The sequence below is a fragment of the Panicum virgatum genome, chromosome 1K (assembly GCF_016808335.1).
Source record: "Panicum virgatum strain AP13 chromosome 1K, P.virgatum_v5, whole genome shotgun sequence".
In the NCBI taxonomy this organism is placed as follows: domain Eukaryota; kingdom Viridiplantae; phylum Streptophyta; class Magnoliopsida; order Poales; family Poaceae; genus Panicum; species Panicum virgatum.
In genome coordinates this window covers 362,562-389,620 of record NC_053136.1, presented here as the reverse complement: position 1 = coordinate 389,620, position 27,059 = coordinate 362,562, and the positions used below count along the sequence as shown (strand labels likewise).

The following is a 27,059-nucleotide window of genomic DNA, read 5'->3' as shown; positions in this document are numbered from 1 at the left end:
CAGGAGGAGCCTCTGCTTGTCTGACAGTCTCACTCTGACTGGTAGGTACGGTATCAGCCAGAGGAGAAGGCTGACCGGTGGATGGACTGACTTGTTGTTGAACGCAACGCATGCAGCAGCAGCACGAGCCACTGCCACCAACAAGAAGCCTCCAGTATAACTAGAACATCAGGCGCCGCCCTACAATGATTTGGGGGACAAATATCGATTTGAAAGATAAATATGGCTAAGATACTACGCATAATCGTTGTCATTATCATGATAAGCATCAACATGTGAAATTACGAATATGAATATATCATGTCAACAAATATATCACAAAAACTTTGAAGCATCCACATATAGTACACGATCGTATGTCATCGCAACCATTATATTTCTGTCAACCTTTGATCAAGATCTTTGAAAGGTCAGAATATGCTCTATGACAACCATCATTGCATATCGTTAGGCTTACTCAAGCACACAACACCAGCCGGTTGGAACTGGGACTCTCTCAACTTTGGTTGGTCAGATAGGGTCATCGACACGAGCTGCAACAAAAACTCCACCCGGTCGGATCAGGACATCGACCCGGGCCTCCGCGAACACTGCCCGGTCGGATTGGGATGTTGCCAAGAGCCACCACAACCTACAACATGGACATGACTTTTTTTAAAAAAAGGGAGAAAAGAGAGAAAAGCACCCTCACCGTAGCAACCCATGCCGAATGAACTATACTTGACCAACGCCCAAGCCGATAGCCTCCGGCAAGAGCCAAAGTCAGAGCCAGAAATGCTCGACGTCGCCTTCAGGAAGGAAATGACACCAACGGCTCCATCAACGTCATCTCAGGAAGGATGGGTTTTCATTCGCATCATCAACGCAGTAAAAAGAGTCGGCCAACGTCACTAGCCCCACCACCATGGTGTTATTGGTGAGCCACCACATGGCCGCAGCCAACGCGGCAACGTTGGCATACGGCCAAGCCAACCATTGTTGGCGCACGCCACCATGGCGCTGCCAACTCACCACCATGCAGGTTGACCAGACGTCGCCAGAAGCAAAAGCCGGGCTGGAGCAGCGTCCGCCGCAGTAGGTCGTGGCAGGCGCAGGTGCGGCCGCCGCTGCCACAGCACCCCAGCGAGCTGGGGGGGGCAGCAGCTGCGCCACCACGGCTGCCTAGGCCGCGCACGTTGCCGTCGACGCTGCGCGCCGGCCGCATAAGGCTCCGCTGCCACCGTGTCCCGCCGCACCCCAGCCGCGGGTTCTGCCACCGCCTTCGACACGCCCCACCGCAGCCGAGGTCCAGGGAGGGCAGATCCGGCGACCGTGGCCGCCGCCGCCCCGCCTCGCCGCACCCAAGCCACGGGCATAAGTTGCAAAACTACTTTGCGCACAATAACTACATTGAGTACCAACCTTTGTTAAGTAGTTGTAGGCTACCACGCCTACTTGATACTAAGAGATCTACTTTGTTGGGTTTAGTTGTAATTTTTAAGAAATAGAAGAGCTTTTTTTGAAAAATAGCGACACGGGTCGCCCTTTTTCCCGTGCAACGCGGGGAGGAGAGCAAAAGGAGGAGATTTTAACCATTCTGATCGGCCAATTGGGAGATTTTAACCATTCTATCGGCCAGTTGGGCACAGCAGAGATTCTTGGTAAAGCAACAGCAGCTTACATCACATTACTGGTTCATCATATATAATTTGCAATAATCACATCGATAGCTAAGGTAATCATAGGACTTGGGTGGCGCACTGGGAGGGGGATGATGATGATGACCCTTGCCGCTGCTGCTTCCCTGGAGACGACGACGGCACCACGGCGGCGACGCAGTCCACGGTGAGCCCATGCCTGCCGGACACCCAGGACGCCACCTTCCACCGGAGCTGCCCCTCGATGCGCACCCTCAGCAGAGCCTGCGCGCCAGGAACCGGCCTCCACGCAGAGGGGGGCGAGGTCGACGACGTGAGCAGGGCCGACAGCACCGCGTCGCCCTGATCCGGCTGCTCCAGCGGCGGCAGCGGCGCGCAGGCGCCGAGGGGCACGCCGGCGTAGGAGGCGGTCGCCCGGAGCTGGCCGTAGAGGGCTGTGGCGTGGGCGTTGGGGTTGTGGGCGGCGAGGGCGGCGTCCACGACGATGCTGGCGGAGGCGGCGGCGTCGTCTACCGTGGCCGTGGCGGCGAGCAGGGAGAAGCGCGGGCTGGAAGGGCGGAGGGTGAGCCACAGGATGAGGGCAAGCGACGCCAACGACGCTACGGTCGACGAGGTGGCGATGAGCACCCGGCAACGGCGGCGGCGGTGCTTCGCGGAGGAGGATGATCTGGACCTGGAGCAATCCCTGGGGGACTGCTCCTCAGGATCACCCGAGATCAGAGACATCCCTTCCGATTGCCGGCTGCCGTAGCAGCTGCTAGCAGGCTGCATCAACCCATCAAGTGGAGCCAGGGACGACGAGATGCATGAGATGCTGCCTTAAGTTTTTTTTTAAAAGATAGAGATGCTGCCTAAAGTTCAGTGGCATTTGAGTGATACACGGAAGATAATAAAGCAGCTACATTGCACACTGTAGTCAAGACCATTTGTGTTAACAGCAGCTAACAAGTAGCAACACATACAACAAGAAGAAGATCAAGTCCCTATCTTCTTTTCCAAAAGGAAAGCTGGATTCCTTGTGTGGATTGAATTGTGAGGTATTCCCATTGCAATCGTGTAGGTATAATACGCGCTGCACAAGAGAAGATAAAAGACAAAAGAAAGCACACGCACACGCACATACACATACCAAGGCGAGAAAAAGCTAGTGGAATCCATCCGGAACATTCACTCTCTCTACTCCGTTCCCATCTACTATATATATACTACTGTATTATTGATCCATCCCGGATCATGCCTGGATCAACTAAATTTGCTTTCTTCTTCGTTGCTGCTTTCTTCCATGGGAACTGGACACCAAATGAAAAGGATGGCAATAGCTTTCTAGATCCACCATTATATTGTTCATCAACCACGTTCCAAGCATAAGATCATGTATCATGCACACACAAACCCAAACAATCGACCGCCACCTTAAATTCACCACCAGCGCATAGGCATTCCATAACTCAGCACGAGACATTAACTGTAATACCACCTCTGTCAATCATTCCTGTATCTCTGCTAGTCGTAGGCACTAACCGAAGTGAGCCCACTAGTGTATTTCATCACAAGCTCAGCGCACCTCCAGATGCACAGAAAAAAAAAACCCACTCATGTTCTTCATCACAAGCTAAACACACCCAGATGCACAAAAAGGGAACACCTGTTGACTGTCCAAGGAACTTTTGCTTGCTGCCCACAAAACCTGACTGGCCCACAACTTTCACTGGGACCCACTGAACTTGGCCATCATCTTTGCTATGATAGGGCCCACCTTGGGATTCGCTTGGTGCTTGGCAAAGTTGGCAGGATTGTTCATCACTGCAACCAAGGATTAAAAACACTGAGTCCAATCACCGAGCTAGCATGCAGATTCTATAACCAAGGAAAACAGGGGCCCGACCCAGCTTCATGTAAACATATTGCTGTAAGCTTGATTTCATCTGGACGTGCTTTGCAAGCTAATATCTACTTGTGCTTGGATAGGAACCATCATCCTAACTTTTAGAACTACCTTGGACTGTCAAGGATTACTATTGCTATGAACACAAGCCACTGTCACTAACTAGTACCGTATACAAGTAGAATAAGACATGTCGGTAACAAATTCTTCTAAAGTCGCAACCAAACCCATCATTGATTTGCACTACCAATAGCCCTTGCTAGCACTATCTATTCTGTTGTAGTATAGCTAAAATCAGTGTTTAACACCAGAATTGACCAAGACAACTAATCCTATTTTGATGCCACAGAAAATAGGAAGCCAAACTTGAATGGTAAACTAGCATCACAAGATTTGTGCAGGAAGCCAGAAACATACCATCTTGTAGAGCAGCCATGACCTCTGGGTCACTGAATGCCGCCATAAGGTCAGGGTCCTGGTACACAAAGGAAGCAGGAAGGTTTATGTGCCACCAAAAGCTGATCAACAATCAATATAAACGAGAAAAATCAGCAAGCTGTTAAGCACTTACATTCAGGATTTTACTCATATCGACATTACCAGGACCACCCCCAGGGAAACCCCCCGGCATGGCACCTCCAGGGAAACCCTCGGGCATCCCTCCAGGGAAAGCTCCTCCAGGCATTCCTCCAGGGAAACCTCCACCGGGCATCGCTCCAGGGAAGCCTCCTGATGAGCGGCTTGACGATTCCTCCTTCCTCTTGGCTTTTTCATAAGCAGCCTGGTAAAGTAATACACAAGGCACTAGTTCAGATGCAAGTAGTAGCTTTCAGAAGTAAATACCTGAAGGCCTGCCTTAGTGTGAAATACCTGTGCCTCTGCGCGTCGACGAAGTCGATCACGCTCAGCCCTCTTTTCCTCCCTCTCTTTTCTCAGCCTCTCATACTTCCTGCGATGCTCCACTATCTTGTGTGCATTGGGTTCCACCTTCAAAATTACAAAATACAAGATAATGAGCTTATAATAGTGTCATGTAAATAAAGAACCTAGTTCTAAGAAAAGTCCAGGCACCCGAACTATCAATACTGTTTGCGTTTTGAGCCCGGTGCCAGACTTTAGTGGTTTTCAAGTCACTTCCTTCAAGCTAGCCTTTGAAAACAGGATCAGGGGTAAACATTGAGGCTATTGGTAGTTGAAGTACCATACTAAATGGTTCAGTTGGGGTTAACAAGAGACAAAATGAACTGTTGAGGGGACAAGCACGGACTTGTATATTCCAGAAAGAGAAACAATCACCTTCTTGAGCACAGCATTGATCTCCTCATCGTAATCCATGTTAGATGCTGTGTGCAAGTCACGAGCAGCTTCCTCCCATTTGCCAAGCATGGCATAAGCCATTCCACGTGTTTTATAGCCTTTCGCAGAGTCTGGGTTAATCTGGGGGGAAGAAGCAAATAAAATGCATGTTAGGTGTGTCACGTCCAGTATGTTTAACAAGAGTAAATGCTTTAACTTTTTAGGTCTCAATCTCCTAAGCATGTGCAAGCAAGCATTTGCTTGAGCAAAAAAAAAAAAAAAATTGAAATACACTGATGAGATAAAGCTATCACCTCCAGAGCAGCATTTGCATCACGAATTGCAGCAGTTGGTTTCTTCATCTTTATAAACACGGATGCTGGATAAACATATTATGAATTCCACAACATGATTAGTACTTGTCACATGAGTAAGTCATCATGCATAAACGTTAGCATTTGATATGTATGGAGCATAAAATGTCTGCCGCTTACCTCTAGTGCCATACATGATTGCTGAGAGCGGATTCAGCACTATTGCGTTGGTAAGATGTTCAATAGCCTCGTCGAGTTTTCCTGTGATGATAAGACCAGCAATGTCACAGATTGGAGAATCAAACATGTCCAGGTGTTGAGCAAAGAAAAACATCAATGTGGGAGAAAACAGAAGTACCTTCTGACATAGCCTCCATAGCCTTCCCTTTGGCTTCTTGAGAGGCATCACGATTTTCCTCAGTTACCTCAACTGAGGGATCTCCCATCTGCCACAGGAAACACGGATTAACACATCTCCTTTGTGGCTGAGGATCCAACAGAGGGAAAGGACCCTGGTGGCATAAGAATTCTACCTTCTGTGGTGGGTCATCATGGTCAGATGGTAGTGTGTCTTCTTCAAGCTCAAGATCAGACTCAACAATCTCTTCATCGAGCTCATCTGGCTCAGGAGTGGCATCCCTCATATCCAGATCTTCATCTTCATCGTCGTCATCATCATCAATGTCGTCCATGGAAGATCTCTGCAGCGTGCATATTAAGAGCCTTGGAACGGGAGCACAAGGAAAGGGGCATTGGAAAGAGCCATATGTGTGGTGTGACAGCCACGGAGTAATTCCACCCGAAGTGCCATTATTAAAAAAAACACAAATTGTCTGCAATGAAGAAAATTCTTTACTTTTGTCTGCAAAACTTCAACTAAGAGGAGAGGCTGCAGATTTCATTTATATTTTCTTTTCGTTAAAAGAAAGAAGGATCGGAGCCGGTACTAGGGTTTATATGCGAAGTGGAATCAGACACGGGTTGACAGCAGTCGCAGAGACGGGATGGGTAATATTAGTTACCTTGGGCTTGTCGAAGGAGGCGGCTTTGGCGGCGGCGGGGATCTTGGCACCCAAACTGCAAAAAATAAAGGCATCAGATGAGATGCATACAGATCCAAGGAACCGGAGGAGGGAGCTGCTGACCAGACCTTTGGAGGTAATCCCTGAAGAAGGCGAGGTTGGGGTCGGCGAGGAGAGAAGGGTCCTTCTTGCAGGCCTCCACGAACTCCCGGAGCTCGCGGGCCTTGGAGGCATCCATCGTCTTCCTCCTCCGCTTCCCTAGGGTTTTGAGAGGGGAGGAAAGTAGGGGGATTGCCCTGCTCGGCTCGGCTGCCTCCTCTTCTAGTGCCTTCTGCCAGTTACTGGACTGGGCAGTCCGTGGGCCGATTATGGGCTCCGTTGGGCCACTGGCGCCCTGGGCTGGGCCGGGGAGAGGAGTGAGGAGTCAGTCCAGTCGGTCGGTCGGGCACGTGACAGGCGTGATGATGAGTTGACCGATGCGATGCGAGGGGATGACCCGCCGGCGACGGCGACGGGGAGCGCAGCGCAGGGGACTCCCATCCGTCTCCACTGCTGGATCGAGAAATTTCTCGCCGGATCTCCCCCCTGCCCTCCCCTTTCTGCCTGGGCCTGGGGAGAGGGCGGCCAGCCATGGCCATGGCCCCTCGATCTCTCGCCGCTCTCCTCCTGCTCCTCCTCTTCGCCGCCGCCGCCACCACCAGCAGCAGCAAGGACGAGGAGGAGGACCTCCAGTACCTCATCGACGACGCCGGTGACATCCCCGACAACGGCCCTGACGGCGACGGCGACTACGACGACCTCTTCGAGGACCAGGACCTCCCGGACCAGCAGCCGCACATCGACGAGACCCACGTCGTCGTCCTCACCGCCGCCAACTTCTCCTCCTTCCTCGCCGCCACCCGCCACGTCATGGTCGAGTTCTACGCCCCCTGGTGCGGCCACTGCCAGGAGCTTGCCCCGGACTACGCCGCCGCCGCCTCCCACCTTGCGGCCCACCACAGCCAGAGCCACCTCGCCCTCGCCAAGGTCGACGCCACCGAGGACACGGACCTCGCCCACAAGTACGACGTCCAGGGATTCCCCACCATCCTCTTCTTCATCGACGGCGTCCCAAAGGACTACAACGGCGCCAGGACCAAGGATGCCATCGTCGAGTGGATCAACAAGAAGCTCGGCCCGGGAGTGCAAAACATCACCGCCGTCGACCAGGCCGAGAGGATACTCACAGGGGATGACAAGGCCGTCCTTGCCTTTCTCGACTCGCTATCTGTACGAAAACACACGCACTCTCTTCTATTCATTCATTTCTAGACTGATGATTTCTCCTCTAGCCAGTTATCTATACTAATTTCTGCCCAATTCAACCTGGTCAAATGCTACTGTCGCATGCAAAGTTCCTACACCTTGAGGAGCCAAATGAGGGTAGAGTACCTCTTACTAAGTTACTAGTTAGATTTTCGAATATAAAACCTTTTCCCCCCCTTTCAAATCGACGTGGTCCATTAGCTACACAACACATTCCAAACATGAAAGGCATCAAAGCTATTTTTCTTATGCTATTCTTTTAACACCTTCTATGACTGCAAGTTAGGATTACATGTTCTACTCTTTATCTAAAAAAAAATGTTCTACTCTCATATCTCCGGATCAAGGGTGATGGTTGAACATGACTTGCAAGAGAAATGCATGCTGAGACCTTGGGTCCTATTTTAACTCTGCTGCCATCTTTTCAAATTCTACAGGGTGCTCAAAGTGATGAGCTTGCGGCTGCTTCAAGGCTGGAAGATAGCGTCAACTTTTATCAGACTTCAAGTCCTGATGTTGCTAAGCTTTTCCACATTGACCCAGCAGCAAAGCGCCCATGCGTAGTATTGCTGAAGAAGGAGGAGGAGAAGTTGACCTTCTTTGGTAGGTGTCTTCATCTCTAAGTTGTTCTAGATTTCGGTACCAGCCTTCTCTTCCAATTTTTGTGCAGGTGTTAACAGTTTTAATCCAATGTTTTCATGCAGATGGGGAGTTTAAAGCATCAGTGATTGCCGATTTTGTGTCTGCAAACAAGCTTCCTTTGGTTACTACGCTAACTCAGGAAACTTCCCCTTCAATTTTTGGCAATTCAATCAAGAAGCAGGCATGTTATGTTGACTACAATAGGATCCCTTTTATTCATTCTAACATATTTTTTAATCCATGTGCTATTCCTTTGCTGAGGCTCTGTATTATTTTACAAATCAGATTTTACTATTTGCTGTTGCAAATAAGTCCTCGAAATTTCTGCCCATCTTTAAGGAAGCAGCAAAGTCATTCAAGAGAAAGGTAATTCTTTCTGTTGACCCATCCAATTTTGTTTGAACTTCCTATCCTTATCAATCCTTTTCTTTGTTCCATGTTCTATGTTCAAATTCATATCCTACTCATCAGTTGTTTTCCTTTTTTTGCTCTTGGTTACTTCTTGGTGTTTGTGTGTTGTACTAAACTGATGAGTGTGTTGACGTGCAGCTATTATTTATCTTTGTGGAGCGAGACAATGAGGAAGTTGGTGAACCAGTTGCCAACTACTTTGGTATTACTGGACAAGAGACCACTGTAAGGCCTCGTTGTTTTTGGCATCATTGGCTTTCACTTCATGTATTTGTGTTACCATTTGGTAAATTCCGTTTGCACGCCTCTGCAGGTTCTTGCTTACACTGGGAATGAAGATGCTAGGAAATTTTTCTTTGATGGTGAAGTGTCACTGGACTCCATTAAGGTAATTGCTGAAATATGCCCATAGTTCTGCACCATATGAGAATTAAGAATTCAACTATCGCCAATGGTTAACAGAAAATGTTGGTTATGCTACTAATCTGAAGCTGACTTGTGTGTTTCATTAACCATTACTTGACTTTAGTCTTTTCTTTCCATGTGTTTTTCCGTTGATAAAAGGAAAAAGTCCATTTTACTACTCTCACCAAATCACTTTGTCCGCTTACCCCCCCCCCCCCCCCCCCGAGCAAATTCAGACTCGATTTACTTAAACTATTTCAATTGGTCCAATCTACCACATAATGGGATTTCTCTTTTTTGTTTCTCCGTTTACGAGTTGAGTTTTAAGTTCAAATTTTACAAGGTGACTTATAACATGATATCCAATGTTAGAAACATATTTTAAGAATTTTTCGTGGTTACTTTCATGCAATTTTGTATCATTAGGATAAATTTTATATTAAACATTCCTAACCTATGAAAATAACCATGTAAAGTTCTTAATGTATTTTTCTAACATAACGCATCATGTTCTCCATCCACTCACAAAGTTTAAACTTAAAACTCAACGTATACATGGAGAAACAAAAAAGACAAATCTCATTAGGGGGTAGATTGGACCAACTGAATAGTTTGAGGGAGTAAATCGAGTGGGACGGAGGAAGGGAGTAGGTAGTCTGTAGTGCACTTTAAGAAGCATGTGACATTTGATACCCTATTACATATGGATCCATATTAATTTTGAAGACTTTGGCAGTCCATTGAAGAGTGAAGAGTGTGCTAATCGACTGAGCTATCTATTTCTAGCATAGAACATGTACCTGCCTATATGGCACACCAGCATGGCCCTCTCCCTTGGATAGGCTAGTCCAGTTTGAGGATGGTGCATTTTTTATACTTTTCTTTTAGTCATAGCCTCATAGGCTGGTACATGTTTAAGAATGGTGCATTTTTTGCACTTTTCTTTTAGTGTTATATTATATGCAATGCTTCAAAATACTCTGATAAACAGATTGCAATATGCCTTTATCAAAATTACCACTTCACTGTATGATAATTTCTTTTTTGTTCAGTCTACTGGTGACATTTTGGCGAAATTTCTTTAAGAAACCCCATCTATTTAGTACCTCCAATTTTTTTTTCCGGCTCTTGCACAGGACTTTGCTGAAAGTTTCTTGGAAGACAAGCTCACACCATTCTACAAGTCTGAACCAGTACCTGAATCTGTGAGTGAGTCTTGAGAATTATCTGATATCCCCTTTCTACACTCAGAATACTTCACTTAGACATTCGACATTGTGTTGCCATACAGAATGATGGTGATATCAAAATTGTTGTTGGGAAGAATTTGGATCTGATAGTTTTGGATGAATCGAAAGATGTCCTTCTGGAGGTATGTTCTTGTTTCAGACGTTTAAGAAAGGGGTATTTTGCAGGGTTGGACCCCCACCCCAACCCCTGGTTTGAGGGCCAATTATGAATTTCCTTTTTTTAAAAAAAAACTTCGCACCATTATCCCATACTTTGCTTACGAACCAGGGGCAACAGTTTAACATGGAAAAAAGGAGTGCAAACTCATAGTTATGCCTCAAGGAGGGGACATCATGCAATCATGTCTTTAAGAAAGTAGATTTATTTGTCGTCCATAATGATGTGCCATTCTGGATGCAGATATATGCACCGTGGTGTGGACATTGTCAATCACTGGAGCCTACTTACAACAAACTAGCTAAGCATCTACGTGGCATCGACTCCCTTGTGATAGCCAAAATGGATGGAACTAGCAATGAGCATCCACGTGCCAAGGTATGTATTACTGCCTTTGTTGGTTGATTTTGGCTGACCATCAATTTTCCTAAAATGGCTATGGCTTTCCTCCTTTATATTTAACGTTTTTAAAACCTTATACGGTATCTGAGATGTGGCTTTGACCTTTACATTTTTGTAACTTATGTTACTAGGATTTATAGCTGTCGTGTTGTTGTTATGCGACTAGGATTCATAAAAATTGTAATACTGGAAACATATTTGTGATGAAAATATCTATAGGCAACTGAAACATTCTGAACATATTGATTCACAGTTTGTCTTGTACTGCACGGATTCGTTTGCATGCAATAAAAGAAAAGAACAGTGGAAGCATTAAGTTTGGGAGGCGTTGCAGTATACAAACTTTGTTGGCTATCCCACCAGTAGTCATGAAACCTATGCGTGTACACTGGAGTTGTCAGACAAATGAAAGTTACATTTGCCATTCTTTTTTTGCTCAAAGTTGCTCTCTCTTATGGTGCACAAAAGAATATGGATTTGAGCTTGGTCTGCTGCTGCATGCATGTCATAGTGTATTTACTATCTACTTCCAAGCAATGTTTGGGGAAGCTCGTGCACTTTGATTTTTTTGATTCAATGCTTGTGAGAGAAACTTGTCGTCGTGTTGGCACTATGTATTAAGACCTGTGATGCAACGTATCTGCTTCACTTGCCCCTCCATACATTGTCACAGCGGACTGTGGATGGGTAGTGTCTAGGTCGTAGATTGTAGTAGTGGTAGATGGAGGTCGCTGACCTGGACGCTTGAACTTGGGCGGCACCGTGTTGCGTCGCGCCCAAAGATGATGCTCAGGATATGTTGGGGGTAAATTCTTTCTTGGTTAACATGAATAGCTTAGGAGCATTATATAGCCCCCCGTACAAACTCCTTAACTCCAACTCAAGCTCCTATCCAAATTTCCTAACAAACACAGGTTTCTGACGTAAGACTCAAACTTCTATCTCTAAACCAATCTATGGTTTCTCACGTAAGACTCAAACAACTCAAACTCCACTACATGCTCGACTTGAACTAGGATTGGTGCTGGCCTCGTCTACACGTAACTGAGCATGACATCTCTCCCTCCCTTGCGAAACAGCTCGTTCTCGAGCTTGAAAGCTGGATAGCGAAGCTTGAACTCAGGTTCCCACGCCGGACTCGTAACGGCCACCGTCGTCAGGGTAGTTGAGCACGATGCGGAATAGCTTCTTGCACCTGTGCCCCGATAAAAATTTCTCACCACAATTATAGCACAAGCCCTTTGCGCAGCGATCGACCATCTCGTCAGGTGCTAGGAACTTCAGGCGACTTGGCAGACAACATTCCGCCGGACTCTGCTCCTGCAGAAAGACAAAGTGACGCGAACGCATATGGTGAACCTTTAAGCAAGGCTCTTATTGCAGATAATTTTTGCTATAGTAGTATAGTTTCATTAGGTTGTCTTCTTGAATGTCCATGCATGATAATTTGATTAATTGTTTTCCCATATGCATTAGTTTTCATGATACAGAATTGACACGTGCTTCCTGTTACAGCCTGATGGATACCCCACGATTCTATTCTATCCAGCGGGGAAGAAAAGCTTTGAACCTGTAAGTGCTTCCTGAACCGGGTATTAATTGACCAGGCAACAAGAAAGTGTATGGTGTTGTGTCTCCTAAGATATGAACATTGACTGATTCAATGTGTTAGTTTGTTTTTATTATACTTTTCAGATCACTTTTGAGGGGGACCGGACCATTGTAGAGATGTACAAATTCATCAAGAAGTATGCTAGCATCCCTTTCAAGTTGAAGCGCCAACAATCATCAACGGCGAGAACCGGGAGCACTCAGACAGAGGGTGTGAGGAGCTCGGGTACAAATCTGAAGGACGAATTGTAGGGCATTAAAGTACCACGCAACATAGTGCTGGCTGTTAGTTTTGAGGTGGATCCTCCCCTGCAATCTTCCCTTTCTGGAGGAGGGAATAGGAGAAGTTATCAATCAGGTAGAAAGTGGTCAGGTTGAGGGCTTGGACAAGTAAGACGGGAACAATTCGGGATACAATCGAATAAAAAGCAAATCCTTTCCTTTATATGTTTGTTTTGATTCCTTTACTTTTGTTTCAGTTTTGGGAAAAGAGGGATGTGGGTGCTCACTGTCACGGATTAGTACCATAGAATGATAGAAAGCCAGAAAGGACGGTTCATGCATACAACAAGGTCTCAGCAAACAAAGGATGAAGCTATATACAAACACAGCTAGCTGGAGGGGGAGCTGGTGCTGGACTGGAGAGGATTGGATGGTAGTGAAGTGAGCTACGAAGGAGGCAAAGCAATCTCAAGGTCTGCTGCCGGTGGCTCCCTGGAACCATGACCTCCTTCTCCAGTTGTGGTTGTGGTTGGCGATGCCACATGCCTGGCCCTCCATCTGAGAATCTGGAGGAGGACAGAGTTGGTGCAGATGGCCATGCTGAAGCTGGCGAAGGTGGACAGGATGATGGCGATCACAGCTTGCATCCGCACCTGGTTCAGTAGATAAGCGTGTTTGATGAGATGTGATTGATGTTTGGGTGGCCACAGAGAGGATCTTACGTATCTGTAGAAGAGGTGGGTGAAGAGCACAATGAAGAGGAACTGCACTGCAGAGTAGATCCACACATATCTCCTGGACACCATCTTTGTTGTGGTGAGAGAGGAGAAGAGGCCGAGGACGCAGGCGAAGGGCAAGGAGATGGCCAGAGCCGCGGTCCCATGGTCGCCGACCTGGATGTAGTTCGGAGGCTCATCAGTTGGATCTGGTAGAACACTTGACAGGATTATGCAATGGCCAGGTAAACGGAGAGAAGGTGCAGCAAGCAACCAGCAGCTGTTCCAGGAAGCAGAAGTAAGCGAGCATGCTGATAATCACGAGGATCGGTGTGCCGTGCCACACTCTGTAGCGACGGCCGCGGCTGCTGGTGGCCGTGGTGGTGGGATCTGCTTGCTGCTGAACACCCTGAGCCTGAATGGATGGATGGTGATGGAGGCGGAGCAGGGTGACGGGGAGGTTGAGCACCTCCTGGCTGCAGACGTCGCAGGTGCCGTTGCCCTTGATGCTGAACCACTTGATGGCGCATCCCCTGTGCGCCAGGGCCAGTTCACCCTTGCAGCGGCACTCCAGCTTGAGCACCGCCTCTTCCGACAGCGCCACCATGCAGATGCGGCACACCGCTTCCTCGGCCGCAATGTCTTCTGCGGCGGCCGCCGCCTCCTCCTCCCCGCCTGCAGCAGTGACGCTTCCCTCCGTTTGAGGAACAAGTGGCACCACTCTGAGGCGGAACACTCCAGCTGGGGCAGGGCCGAGAGAGCTGGAGTCCGCTACTCTCCTCAACCCTTTTGCCATCTTGAACCGCCTGCCGCTCGTAGGCATGGACTGGGAGCGGCGTATCTGCTTCAGCTTGTCCTCCTCCTTGGTGCTGCTGTTACCCTTGGCGATCAGGAAAGAGATTGGTTTGGTGGCGGTGGAGGTGGAGAAGAGAACAGCTGCTAGGGTCTCCGGTGCTTACTGGAGTTAGAGCAGAGCAGTTGCTTGCGGCGGCATCAGGATCAATTTGATCAATGTGCTCCGGGGTGGACAGTGATGACGGCGCCCTGGCCATTCTGAAGCTGAAGAGCTTGGAGAAGGACAGCGATCGGATGCAGAGATCGCCATCGGCTTGGCTTTGAGCATGAGCAGCAGGGGCAACGGCTGCTGTAGATCTCAGGCTGCGTGCTGGCAGCAGGCAGCTCGTCACCGACAGTGGCTTCTTTTGGTCCTCAGCAGATAGCGTGGTGCCGCCATGTTGGATCGGAAGCTCCGTGTCTTCCATTGGCAGAGTGGAGCTGCTGATGCCCGGCCCCTGCCCCTGCGTGCTGCTGCTTGCTTTCTGCAGCTTCCATGGTTGGTTAACTGTGGCGTGTCACGCGTTGCTGTTTGGTAGCGACGGATCAGACTGTGATCGACACTACTAGTAATTACTGAAGCTGATTGGACTGAATGGTGAGGTGGGAACGGAAGAAACGAGTAGCCCTCCCTGCTCACCAGTTCAGAGGCCGTGTTTATTTTGACACCGAGTTGGCACGCGACTGATGCGATGACTGACCTGCTATCTACAACTACCACCTCGATCACAGTTGCAGTCTTCACGAATTGTTACCCATTTTCTGCCTGCCTTAATTTTCCTTGATATTTCTTCTCTTCCGCGCCAGTGGTAGTCATTTGGAGTCACGTTGCTGTTGCTTCGTGGCTGCCCATCTGACTTGCGCTACTGTAACCCCTAGATTGGTCGGATTTAACTTGTCACAGATTGAAGAGCGAAATCTAATGATGCATGCTTCATCCAAAAAAGGCAGCTGATGCTATTTCCAACACAGATCTTACTACAATTTTTTCGACGGACAAAGTTAAATGACGGTATTACAGTGAGATCCCCTAACCAAGGACGGGTGCAATCCTTTCTCTACATTCATTTCTAACAAACATGGACTTTTTCGTGTGTTTTTTTTACCGTTTTCATCCAGAGCCGTTTTCACTCATGAGCCATCATCATTTGAACCTGACCACTCCCAAAACAAAACAAAACAAAACAAATGCACAAGCCATATAAAACTAGATTGTTTTATTTAACTAAGTTCAACATAGAGAATAAATTGCGGGTTCAAGGTGCCAGGAAAACCCACTGTTTGTATTCAATCTACAATACAATCTATGGGACAAAAAACCTGGCGCACAAACTACCCATATAGTACATAAAACAGTCTCAGAGTTCACAAACATTCCATAAGCCAAATACAAGTCTAAACAACCAACAACAAACGGATCCTTAGCTCATGTGACAGTAGTCGATCTCGTAGTGTCCATTTGTCCAATAATTGCTGAGGCAGAAATCCTTCACAAAATTGATAAAGTAGCGGAAGATATGACCCCAGCAGGGCTTAAACAACTAATGATGGTAATGCTTAACAGTAATTGGTTGGACTTCTTACCAGCAGGGTGCTCCTTGCCATCATGCAAACAAGGAGGCGTCCTAAAGGTTGGGACCACAGCTTCTGGCGTGGCCTCCTTGACAGCACCAGACCTATCATTCTGCAATGTCTGTGGCTGAAGACCTGCCCAGAAGTTGACAAAGGAGCATTATTTTCAACAAGGCTTCACCTAATGTAGATAATGATTAACAGTAGTTAGAATCCCTACCAACAGAATGCTCTGCACCATCATGTAATCGAAATACCAAACGAGGGGGTGTTCTAAAGGTTGGGACTACTGCTGCTGGTGTGGGATCCTTGATCTGATCCAACCACTCAGTAGTTCCTGCACTTCCTCCGAATCCTTTCAGTGGATTCCATAAGAGGTTACCATGCTTCCACTCTTGTTTGGGTTGACCTATCTTACTTGTTCTGCTCCAGACCAGTTCAAGTCTTGGCCCAGACAACAAGTACCCATCCTTTCCCTTGCTCCAATTCAGTGCGTGCTGCCTTGTTCCCTGCAAATGTCCAAACATCGCTTCCATCCCGTTCCTCTCTGCCCCCATGGCCAAATCCACTTTAGTTCCCTCAACTACAAGCACCATAGGTACAGTGCTATACAGTGGTAGCAATATATCAACCATTTCATTGTGCCCGTGTCAGAGATAATAGTACGTTCCTACAGACTTCTGTTCCCTGTCTTTTGCAGATTCCAATTTGTTTATTCGTGGCCAGAAGTTGGTCGGGTCTCTTCTAAAAGTAATGTCCAGATGCTGACAAAAAGACAATTACCAAAACAGAGAAAAATTAGTGCAGGGAAACAAAGATGTAGTAAATAAGTAACTAACTTGAGTCGGTATTATCAAAGTTTATAACTTGGTGATAACTTGCTAAGGATGATGGCAGCACTTACTGATAAGAATTTATTCATCCCAGATAGCAAAGACTGAGGTGAATTGGCAGTACAGTCAATAGCAGGCTGTCCCTCATAGACGATAACCTTGCCAGCTAAGTAGGTTGCCCTGATCAAATCATGTTCAACAATAAATGCAGTTTTCTTTGCATGCAGGATAAATCTTTTGATAACCTTTGAGGCAACAATATACGCTGCTCTGAATCAAGAGATGCACTTGGTTCATCAATCAGGTAAATATCTGCAGGCTAGAAAAACAATTTAAAGTTTAGTGTCCATAAGCTGATAGCATTTTCATCCCTAGTCTGAGTAAATACTAGCACAGATTCTTAGTCTGAATATTTCAACACTAGCATATGATTGAAAAGATATATAGAAGTGCGAAGGATCAGGTGCTTGTACTCAAGCTGCGAGATGTACAAATGGGTTGCGAGTCACGCATATTGGTATCCAAATCATATATTATGTGCTAGCATTTAAACAGGGGTAACATGTACAGTAACAAAAACAGTATGGATCTTTAAGAAACAATAGAGCATGCAAAAATTAACATGCAAAAATTGGTATGCTTAACATTGCAAAAATTACATACCATGGATCTTTTAGAAACAATAGAGCATGAATGCATTATATAGTAAATTCCTGTACATAGCATCCAAGTTCATAGACCTACTAAAGTGAAATTGAGGTAAAAGTAGAAAATACCTTTCCGAGACAAACGCATATTGCTACCCTCTGTTGCTGTCCACATGATAAATGCTGAACTTCCGGGTCAATGAATTGCTCCATTTTTAGTGGCTTTATGACATTGGACACAAACTGAGGGTGAGTGTATGAATCCCGTACTTCTCATGAAGAAATTGCCTCACTGTACCCGGGTATGTTAACGCAATCTTCTGTGGCTTGTAGGACACATAAAATTCAGGAACTTCAATATCAACTCCATCCACAGTGTCTGGCTTCTCCACCCCAGCCTGTCGAGACGTAACAAACAGTGAACATAGGATACCAAATGCTCCCTCGATCTACTGAGTGCAAATTAGATTGATAATAGTGTATGTCCAAATTAACTTCTTACAAAGTTAAAGAAAAGAATAAAGATATAGTATATCAGAAGGAACTTTTGTTGTCATCTGCAAGAAAAGTAAAACTCTCCTATAATTTCTTAACAAAACAGAATTCACACATAATTAAGAGAGCTGCTAGCAATATTGTAACAAGATTTTAGACCCCTGGAAAATATAGAAGAGAAAATTAAGTTACATTAAACCAATGTCAGCTTTGTCAACGAACAATGAACACCATTACGTCATCCAGCACCACTGGATTCGCATTGTCAAAGCGAAAAGCAATTTTTGACAAGTCGATCTATAAAATTGATGACATGGCAGGTAGAACATGGTGCATACCGATACTATAAGCAAGCCATATAACAGACGTCGGTAGTTGAAGGGCCTAACAAAACATGCATGTAATATAGTAATAACCAGTAACTACTCTGATTCAGGATTAATTATTTGGAATCTGAACAATATTAGCAAGCTTAGCTGTAATTTCTAGAGGTGGCAGAGATAACACAAGACACCGTTCGTATTTATTCCACCTTGTATAATAGTAGATAAATCTAGAGTGCAGAGTGTAGAGAATTGGGAAACACCACACACCCAAAGAAGGGGGGTGATCTCTATTATATATTGCCGTATAGGCTTGGAGTACAAGTAAACTCAATACAAGGAAATACAACAATATATCTCTAATACCCGCCCGTAGTCGTAGGCGGAGCTAAACGAAGACCAAGACTAGTCCTAAAATCAGTGTACAACTGGACTGGAAGTTCTTTAGTCATGATATCAGCATACTGATGAGAAGACAAGACATGCAAGACCCGAATCTCTCCCAAGGCCACCTTCTCGCGAACAAAATAATGTCAATCTCGATATGCTTCGTGCGACGATGGTGGATTGGATTAGCAGTCATATATACAACACTAACGTTGTCACAGTAGACAACAGTAGCCTTGGCGAGGGGAACATGAAGCTCCTGAAGCAACTGACGTAGCCAACAACACTCAGCAACAACATGTGCAACTGCTCTGTATTCAGCCTCAGCACTGGAATGGAAAACTGTAGTATGGCGTTTAGAGGTCCAAGACACCAAATTATCACCAAGATAAACACAGTAACCTAAGGTAGAACGTCAGAAATCTGGGCATCCAGCCCAATCAGCATCAGAATATGCTGTGAGAGTGTCGACAGGACCAACTCCTAAAGAGAGACAGTGTCCAGAGTGCCCTTGACATAACGCAAAATCCGCTTGACGAGTGCAAGATGTGGTTCCCTGGGATCATGCATAAACAAGCAGACTTGCTGAACAGCATAGGCCAAATCAGGACGAGTCAGAGTGAGATACTGCAATGCAACAACAATACTCCTATACTCTGAAGGATTCGCAGGACCATATGTAGCAGACAACTTGGACTTACTATCAACTGGCGTCAAGGTAGAGTGACACTCGCTCATACTGGCGCGATGTAGCAGATCCGAGGCATACTGTCGCTGAGACAAGAACTGATGAGGACATCACCATGCTGGACATGCGCAAACCGGCCTCATCACCAAGTTTCAAGTCGTCGCCGACATGGACAACGAGTTCGGTTCGGATTCAGCCGACATGCCTGCACCAAAACGGTGATATCTCCCTCATACGGAGTCGAAATAAGGCGTTCTTGGATGCGTTGGAATCGTGACGACGAGACGCTTCTTTTGGTTCTAGTCCTAGCTCCAGAATCCTCATGGATCATTCTGTGTGTCCATGGAAAGGTGCTGCATCACCTGTTTTGGGCTTTTTCAGGCTTTGTATCGTGTCGGGCCTTAAGCCCATGTTGTGGGCGCTCCCCTGGTCGCCCCCAACCAGCTCTTTTTCTATTATTTCTTTCTACGCCTAGGTCGCCCCTAGCTCATATACTCAGTAGCTGCCGCCATTTAGACTTGAGTTTTGTTTAGTTCTTGTGTTTTCCTTCGAGAAACAGAGATTGCATCGTTGTATCTGTGGCGACAAGTCCTTATACATTGATCTAGGGCCCCTGTTCTTGCTCTTCTCGACTGTGTCGATTAGTCCTTTCGAATCGAGTGCTTGAACCCCTCTTGTGTTTTGTTTCATTCATATTTGCAATAATCAGATTGCGCGTTTACATCTTCTTGCTTGTGTCCTTCAATTCGTTTGCACGAAAAGCCTTCTTGGCGAGATCAATCAAGTTGTGCTTGGTTGATAACCAATGGAGCAGCGGTGTAACGGTTGTAGGACTTCGAATCGTGCTGATTAGAAGCCCAGATCGTCAACGTCACATACTCCACCAATCGAATTTACCCTACCTCTCAGAAGATCGGGCCTAACCCTCATCAAGTAGTATCATATTTCAGGTTTCCCGTGAGGTATTACCCTTCGTTTATCCCCCTTAGATTCGTTTCGTGTCATATACCTAGAGTCCACAAAAATCCTACAAAAAAATCATCACTGTCCTAGAACCTCTTTGGCCTTTGCAATTTCATTTCAGATTCGCTTTGTTGAGTTTGTGTCCGTGGTCGAGTCTTGTTGCTGGTTTAGTGTGTTCGTGGTCGTAATTCAATCGCCCATTGCTGTGTGTTTGTTTCCGCTGCTATCCCATCCACCTTTTACCCAAACAACAAGTCGATCTACCCCATTACTCGACTTGCCCTCGCTAGCCGCCTTGCATGAACTCTCGTCGCGCCAGCCCTAGATAGGTTGCCAGCCACCTTGTGTTTTTCGCCTTGCATCGCATCCCTTCTTGATTTCATCTGGTGATACCTTTTGCTGCATATACTAGGGATACTTTGCCCTAGCTGAGAAGCTTTGCTCAGCTGTTTTGTGTGCCGGGGTCAGGGAAGCTTTGCCCTAGCCGCCGCCGGCCTATCTGCCAAGTTGTGCCTTTTGAAAAACATAACTCGAGTTACCTTCGGTAAAACAGGCATAACTTTTCTCTCGGTGCTCTGTTTTGGCTCAATTTTTTAAAGCAGAAAGATAACGAAATTCGCCATTTGGAGCCGATCTCAGAATTTTCAAAATAAAAAAAAATCAGAAAGATAGAGTTTTGAGGCATCCAAGTTGTTTTCGAGTTTTCAGGAAACGTTTCTGATTTTCTGTAGACCACATCCCACCTCTGTTTAAGGTGAAAATTTTTGTGGTTGGAGCTTGTGTTACATCTAATTGGAGAAAAATATAAAAAATAGTTCAAAAAATAAGAAATCTTGATTCCTACTAATCCTGGAGGAAATTCGGCAAAAAGATTAACAACAAGGGCATAGAGTGCTGTTTTGCTTGTTCTGTGAGTTTTATCCATCGTCCTTTGATCCCACTTGTTGTGCTACACCTAGGACACATCTTAGCCAGCAATTTTGACTTGTACTTTGGATACTTATTGAACTTTGCTAGTCTGCATTCGTTTTTGCTAATCCTTGCTACATATTGTACCTGTCCCAAAGCTCCACATATACTTCAGTCAGTATAGGTTCATCTTGCAACTGTTACACCCAGCTCGACAACAGATTGTACCACCTTATTTGGCTTTGGTAAGAACACTTGCAAGACGGTAGTAAGCTGCTTGAGATTTTGCACTCCACTTTCACCACCACCCAGTAGTTGTTAGTTGATAGGGATAATACTTTGGTGTTGTCTTGCTGTCTTCTAACCATGGCCAAAAAAGGGAAAGGAGCGGAGTCCCCTTCGGATTTCAATGAATGTGTTTCAAGGGACGAGCTTCGGAGACTTGTTGATGACCAGCGCACCTACATCGACGGTAAGTTTGAAGAGCTGATGTGCAATATCAATGGACTGGTCACCAGGATTGAGCATATTGAACAACGGCCTCCTCCATGCCGCCACCGACACCAGCCTTATGATGGTGATGAGGATGAGGATGGGGATGCCGACCTTGATGATGATGGTGCTCGTGATGCAGACCGTCTTCGGCGCAATTGTCAAGGTATGGGAGGTAATTATAATCGTGGTAACAATGATCCTTTTGCTAAAGTTAAATTTACCATGATTCCTTTTGCTGGTACTGCTGATCCTGAGGCTTATTTAGATTGGAAACTTGCTGTTGAACAAAAGTTTAATTCTCATTTGGTTCCTGCTGAGCATAGAGTTAGACTTGCTACTAGTGAATTTACTAGCTTTCCTCTTTTCTGGAGGAATGATCTTTGCAATGCTGGTAATACTGCTGCTGTACCTCAAACATGGCCTGTTTTAAAACAGCGCATGGAGTCTCGTTTTGTTCCTCCTTATTACCAATGTGATTTACGATTAAAATTGCAAACTTTAAAACAAGGTGATAAAGGAGTAGAGGAATATTATTAGGAATTGCTTATTGGACTAGCACATTGTGGTATTCGTGATGATGATGATGAAACTAGTGCTAGATTCTTTGGTGGTTTGAACCGTGATATACAGAATATTCTTGATTACAAAGAATGGACTCGTTTTTTCCAATTGTACCATCTTGCTCTTAAGGCAGAACGCGAAGTACAGGGCCGCCGCCGCCAAGATCAACCTTCTTTCAGGTCCAACAATGAGAGATCGTTTCAGCAGCGTTCCGACGTTGAGAAGCCCAAGACGCCTATTGCTAAGCCACCAGCAACACCACCATCTCCTGCGTCAGCTTCTAAGGTAAGCAATGTGTCTTCTGTGCAGCCCCAACAACAGAAGAAGGTTACCCCTACTAGTGCTTCATTGTGCCACTGTTGCACAGGAATGAGACATGTCATGAAGGATTGTCCAAGTGAGCTTTCATCGCTGCACCTGATGGTAATGGATATGTAAGTGCTAGTGATGTTGAGGATGATTTGGTTCTTGCAGCTACATTGTTGCAGATTCGGAGAACGAAGAGGGTGAGGCAATTGATTCATTAGCTGCAACAAAGGATCTTCCTAGTCTTATTGTGCAGCGTGCGTTGAGTTCTAAAGCGGAAAATGAGGATGAGGAGAAGCTCCAACGCAAGAATTTGTTCCACATGTTTCTCAAAGTCAAAGATTGCCGTGTTCTCACCATGATTCATAGCGAGAGTTGCAGCAACTTGGTGAGTTCAGATTTGGTCAAGAAATTTGGTTTGGCCACTCGTTCTATTCCTCAACCCTACCACCTAGAATGGTTCAACAATAGTGGTAAGGCTAAGGTAACTAAATCAGCACGCATACACTTTTCTGTTGGTTCTTATCATGACTATGCTGATTTTGATGTTGTACCTATGCAATCAACTTCGTTGTTGTTAGGACGACCATGGGAATTTGATAATGATGTTGCATACCATGGTAGAACTAATACATACACTTTTATGCATAAGAACAAAAAGATTACTTTGCTTCCTTTATCTCCAGCTGATATTAGGAAATATTTCAAAGAGCTTGCTGAAAATAATCTTCTGATGCTAAATCTAATGGAATTAAATTGAAAGAAGGTGTTTATATTGCTACTACATCTACAGCTGCTGCGTTATGTGATAACCCTGATGCACCTTGTTATACTATGCTTTGTCGGGATATATGTTTTATTAACAATGATCCTATGCCACGCGATTTGCATCCTGCTGTCACTAACCTTTTACAGGAGTTTGATGCTGGGATGGAGTCGAGGATGACTCCAATTCAAGAAGGGGAGGATGATGAGGACATCACCACGCTAGACATGCACGAGCCGGCCTCATCAGCAAGTTTCAAGTCGTCGCCGACATGGACAGCGAGTTCGGTTCGGATTCAGCCGATATGCCTGCACCAAAATGGCGATATCTCCCTCATACGGAGTCGAAATAAGGTGTTCTTGGATGCGTTAGAATCGTGACGACGAGATGCTTCTTTTGGTTCTGGTCCTAGCTCCATAATCCTCATGGATCATTCTGTGTTACTATAGAAAGGTGCTGCATCACCTGTTTTGGGCCTTTTCAGGCTTTGTATCGTGTCGGGCCTTAAGCCCATGTTGTGGGCGCCCCCCTGGTCGCCCCCAACCCTAGGTCACCCCTAGATCATATACTCAATAGCCGCCGCCATTTAGACTTGGGTTTTGTTTAGTTCTTGTGTTTTCCTTCAAGAAACAGAGATTGCATCGTTGTATCTGTGGCGACAAGTCCTTATACATTGATCTAGGGCCCATGTTCTTGCTCTCCTCGACTGTGTCGATTAGTCCTTTTGAATCGAGTGCTTGAACCCCTCTTGTGTTTCGTTTTATTCATATTTGCAATAATCAGATTGCACGTTTACATCTTCTTGCTTGTGTCTTTCGATTCGCTTGCAGGAAAAGCCTTCTTGGCGAGGTCAATCAAGTTGTGCTTGGTTGATAACCAATGGAGCAGCAGTGTAACGGTTGCAGGACTTCGAATCATGCTGATTAGAAGCCCGAATCGCCAACATCACATACTCCACAAATCGAATTTACCCTACCTCTCGGAAGATCGGGCCTAGTCCTCATCAAGAACAATCCATCTAAAGTGCGGATGACAGAAATCCCTAGAAAGTGATGTAGATCACCCAAATCAGTCATAGCAATAATATTCCAACAATCCCTAGGAAGAATTTCAAGCCATACTAGAAAAGCTCTAATATCATCTTTGATATACCAGCATTTGATGACCATCTAGAACTAAGGCTATATTTATTAACAACTATGCAATAGACTATGCCTTGAATTGCTAGTCTTGTGCAAAAATATTTCACTAGAGATCTACGCTAGTACTAGGCTGCATAAGCATCCCTGCGGTTTGAAACTTATAAGTCATACTCCATACCTTTCATGAGTTTACAGAGACCACCCAAATCTCATAGACTATGACCAGTAGTCAGAATCATATAGGTGTATTCGTTGAAGATGTTCTGTAGGACAACATCTTTGTTTCCAAGAAGCAACTTCATTGTTTGAGTGAAACTACTTGGAACACATTAAGGTATAAACCAACCTGCCATACAGATTAGAGGAGAAATACTCCTTTTAGCTTGAATGAGCCTTTTATAAAGGTTCTCTTCTCTCAGTCATACTATGGTTTGTTTAACCATCCTGCTTCACGGGATCTTCGATCGCACAGGACAGGTTGCCACTATAGAATGACTCACATGGGTCTCAAGCCCAGTTCCAAGGATGCATTGTCTATCACATTTCATGAAAGACTCTTTGCGAACTGATCTACCAAGTTCTTAGCTCTTTGAGCATAGTCTAAGGCTATAACTACAGAGTTTCAACTTCCTAACATATTTTGACCGCCTCTTTACACGGCTAGATGACTTTATGTTATCCTTTGAATTGTTCTCCTTGACAATCACAATTTGATTATCGCGGTTCATTAGGAGTTCACGAAGCCACTCTGCCTCAACAGTAGCGGTGTTTAGTGCTGTGAGTTCTGCTTCCATTGTTGACCTCGTTAACATTGTCTGCTTGCAAGACTTCTAGGAAACAGCGCCACCTCCAAGTGTGAACACATATCCACTTGTGGCTTTTATCTCATCAGCATCAGAGATCCACTTCCAATCACTATAGGTGTAGTGAATTCCATAGTCCATTGTTCCTATTAGATAGCACATTACTCTTTCAAGAGCATTCCAGTGATTATCTGCGGGGTTTGAAACAAACCGGCTCAGTTTGGTAACAACAAACGAGATGTCAGGCCTCGTAGCGCTAGCTAGATACATCAACGAACCGATAAACTGAGAATATCTCAGCTAATCTGTCATTACCCTTTTGTTCTTCCTCAGAATTATGCTGGCATCATAAGGTGTTGAGATAGGTTTACAGCCACCGTAACCAAAGCGACTCAAAACCTTCTCCACATAGTGAGAATGTGACATAGTACTCACTGTATTTTTAAAGCACATGAAAGTTATGGGAAAGTTGAACGAAGCTGAGCTTTTATAGTACTTTTCCTTTCTTTTCCTTGTTTTGTACACACACAAAGGCAGGGTTCAGTTGTCCTTGCACTGATAAAGGCTAAAGAACAAGTAGACACAAAACAACACAAGTGAAATTTGATGGTAGCATTTTTTTTGTCTGGAGCAACAAAGTTGGGTGAGATTCAGTAGCCATTAGTAGTATGGATGACTATATATTGACCGATATGCTATTGTTTTCCTTTAATTGCTCCTTTTGTTGTGCTCAAATAAAATCTGATACATGATGCTGTAGATCGATTACACTTCCTGCATTTTTTGTGGATTACTGCATTCCGTTGATGCGAATTACTCAACACATGGTGTCTAAGGCCACATGAATGGAAGCTGAAAGGAACCGAGTAGCCCCCCCGCTCGCGTCGCCCCGTGGAGACCCGGGCGGACCGCCGCCACCCACGGCCCCTTCTCCCTCCCTCTCTACCTCCTCGCCGCCGCCGGAGAGCCCCCCGTGCGGAAGTCCGCCCGGGCTCAAGGTTTTCCTCCTCCATCAGCTCGAAGGCATGCTCGGTGGCCGGGAGACCTCCGGCGCCGGCGGCCGGCGTTGCGGACCAGTGGGGGCCAGATCCGCGCCGTACCCAACCGGATCTGGTGCCCCCTCCCCGGTATCTCCTCCTCTACATCTCGTCGGCGGACATGGCATCTCATGCCATAAATCCAGCGCGGGTGCCTCCATTCACGAGCTATAGAGGGCCCAGCTTGACTTCCAGCGGGCGGATCCGGCATCTGGAGGTCCTGATCGCCCGGTGCTCCTGCCTCCTGGGTTCGGCCACCGCCGGTCGGAGCCGAACACACGGACGGTGGGTGTGGCTGCTGGTGCTAGATGCCTCTGCATCTCAGTGTCCAGGTCTGGCGCACTGATGCGGTGGCCGTGCTGCGGTCATGTGCAACCTACTCCGGTCCTTCGTCGCGGCGTCGACGGTGGATAGGGGCACCAAAGGATGCTTGCACGGGCTGCCCCTCTGTAAGCATCTAGGCCCTCAAGGTATGTTTCGGTGATTAATGACAACCATTATTGTGACTAATGAGTTTGTGCAGCTTAATAAATCATTATCGCTCATTTGGTCATATGTCAAAAGAGGCCCCTCAATTTCGGTCATTCAAAAAGGCGATCTCGGCTTTTAACTTATATTTTGTCAAGGCTAAGGATCTTTCTAGTCCTAAGTGTCACAAGGTTGAGAAGGACACTTAGGTTAGTATAGGTTTTATAGTTTTGTAGCGATCGCACTATTAAGAGGGGTTCATGAGTTAGTAGCTTGATCAATCTTGAGTTGGCCCTAGAAATATTACACACTCACTCAAAAACAGCAAAAGATGGTCAACAGAAGTCAACACAACTCTTGGAAGAAGAAACAATCAAAGTCACATTCGAATCCAAGTCAAAATAGCTGAAAACAAAGAAAATCAGTAGCACCAGTTGAACCGGTGCACCAGCATCGGAGCATCCGATGCATGGCGGAAGGACCGATGCCCTGTCGGTCTATCTTCTCTGGATGAAGGCAGATATCAAGTAAATCACCGGTTGAACCGATGGTCAA

General features: G+C 46.0%; 4 protein-coding genes and 1 pseudogene across 8 annotated transcripts; 1 reads left to right on the top strand and 4 right to left on the bottom strand.

The window, feature by feature from the left end:
• Positions 1-1,548: 1,548 nt before the first annotated feature.
• On the bottom strand, positions 1,549-2,556 carry LOC120705061 (NDR1/HIN1-like protein 26). The gene has a single exon (XM_039989790.1). The coding sequence runs from the start codon at positions 2,406-2,408 to the stop codon at positions 1,719-1,721; it is 690 nt and encodes a 229-aa protein (XP_039845724.1). The 5' UTR covers positions 2,409-2,556; the 3' UTR covers positions 1,549-1,718.
• A 384-nt stretch (positions 2,557-2,940) lies between these two features.
• LOC120704241 (FAM10 family protein At4g22670-like) lies at positions 2,941-6,489 on the bottom strand. The gene is made up of 11 exons (XM_039988921.1): positions 6,283-6,489; positions 6,155-6,209; positions 5,666-5,833; positions 5,491-5,578; positions 5,313-5,393; positions 5,133-5,197; positions 4,819-4,959; positions 4,393-4,509; positions 4,094-4,303; positions 3,940-3,997; positions 2,941-3,440 (listed from the first exon to the last, which is right to left on the bottom strand). The coding sequence occupies exons 1-11, from the start codon at positions 6,390-6,392 to the stop codon at positions 3,343-3,345; spliced, it is 1,191 nt and encodes a 396-aa protein (XP_039844855.1). The 5' UTR covers positions 6,393-6,489; the 3' UTR covers positions 2,941-3,342.
• A 122-nt stretch (positions 6,490-6,611) lies between these two features.
• Positions 6,612-12,782, top strand: LOC120700499 (protein disulfide isomerase-like 1-4). 4 transcript variants are annotated; one of them, XR_005686312.1, is made up of 12 exons: positions 6,631-7,423; positions 7,897-8,062; positions 8,164-8,282; positions 8,387-8,467; positions 8,651-8,737; positions 8,826-8,900; positions 10,054-10,122; positions 10,209-10,289; positions 10,568-10,702; positions 11,976-12,079; positions 12,242-12,298; positions 12,422-12,782. XR_005686312.1 is itself a non-coding variant. In XM_039985041.1 (11 exons), exons 1-11 carry the CDS (start codon positions 6,785-6,787, stop codon positions 12,587-12,589), a joined length of 1,677 nt encoding a protein of 558 aa, XP_039840975.1. In that variant the 5' UTR covers positions 6,612-6,784; the 3' UTR covers positions 12,590-12,782. The 4 variants fall into 4 exon arrangements, 3 of the variants coding, with proteins under 3 accessions (XP_039840975.1, XP_039841464.1, XP_039842218.1); XM_039985041.1 differs by lacking the exon at positions 11,976-12,079 and having other exon boundaries at positions 6,612-7,423; XM_039985530.1 differs by lacking the exon at positions 11,976-12,079 and having other exon boundaries at positions 6,632-7,423; positions 12,399-12,782.
• Positions 12,783-12,835: 53 nt separating this feature from the next.
• On the bottom strand, positions 12,836-14,993 carry LOC120702988. Of its 2 annotated transcripts, XM_039987894.1 has the most exons (4): positions 14,235-14,983; positions 13,550-14,155; positions 13,282-13,452; positions 12,836-13,212 (listed from the first exon to the last, which is right to left on the bottom strand). In XM_039987894.1, exons 1-4 carry the CDS (start codon positions 14,535-14,537, stop codon positions 13,006-13,008), a joined length of 1,287 nt encoding a protein of 428 aa, XP_039843828.1. In that variant the 5' UTR covers positions 14,538-14,983; the 3' UTR covers positions 12,836-13,005. The 2 variants fall into 2 exon arrangements, with proteins under 2 accessions (XP_039843828.1, XP_039843216.1); XM_039987282.1 differs by having other exon boundaries at positions 12,836-13,452; positions 14,235-14,993.
• A 916-nt stretch (positions 14,994-15,909) lies between these two features.
• On the bottom strand, positions 15,910-19,104 carry LOC120647548 (annotated as a pseudogene).
• Positions 19,105-27,059: the final 7,955 nt, after the last annotated feature.

Bases quoted from the DNA above. Each gene is read 5' to 3' on its own strand.
- LOC120705061 (XM_039989790.1), bottom strand. From the start codon at position 2,408: ATGCAGCCTGCTAGCAGCTGCTACGGCAGCCGGCAATCGGAAGGGATG.
- LOC120704241 (XM_039988921.1), bottom strand. From the start codon at position 6,392: ATGGATGCCTCCAAGGCCCGCGAGCTCCGGGAGTTCGTGGAGGCCTGC. The intron at 5,834-6,154 runs GTAACTAATATT...TGCACGCTGCAG, and splicing joins CCTCCTTCGACAAGCCCAAG to AGATCTTCCATGGACGACAT. The intron at 3,441-3,939 runs GTATGTTTCTGG...CCTTGGTTGCAG, and splicing joins CATGGCTGCTCTACAAGATG to TGATGAACAATCCTGCCAAC.
- LOC120700499 (XM_039985041.1), top strand. From the start codon at position 6,785: ATGGCCATGGCCCCTCGATCTCTCGCCGCTCTCCTCCTGCTCCTCCTC. The intron at 8,738-8,825 runs GTAAGGCCTCGT...ACGCCTCTGCAG, and splicing joins TTACTGGACAAGAGACCACT to GTTCTTGCTTACACTGGGAA. The intron at 10,703-12,241 runs GTATGTATTACT...TTCCTGTTACAG, and splicing joins ATGAGCATCCACGTGCCAAG to CCTGATGGATACCCCACGAT.
- LOC120702988 (XM_039987282.1), bottom strand. From the start codon at position 14,537: ATGGAAGACACGGAGCTTCCGATCCAACATGGCGGCACCACGCTATCT. The intron at 14,156-14,234 runs GTAAGCACCGGA...CTGATCGCCAAG, and splicing joins ACTGCTCTGCTCTAACTCCA to GGTAACAGCAGCACCAAGGA. The intron at 13,453-13,549 runs GTTGCTTGCTGC...AACTACATCCAG, and splicing joins GCTTCCTGGAACAGCTGCTG to GTCGGCGACCATGGGACCGC.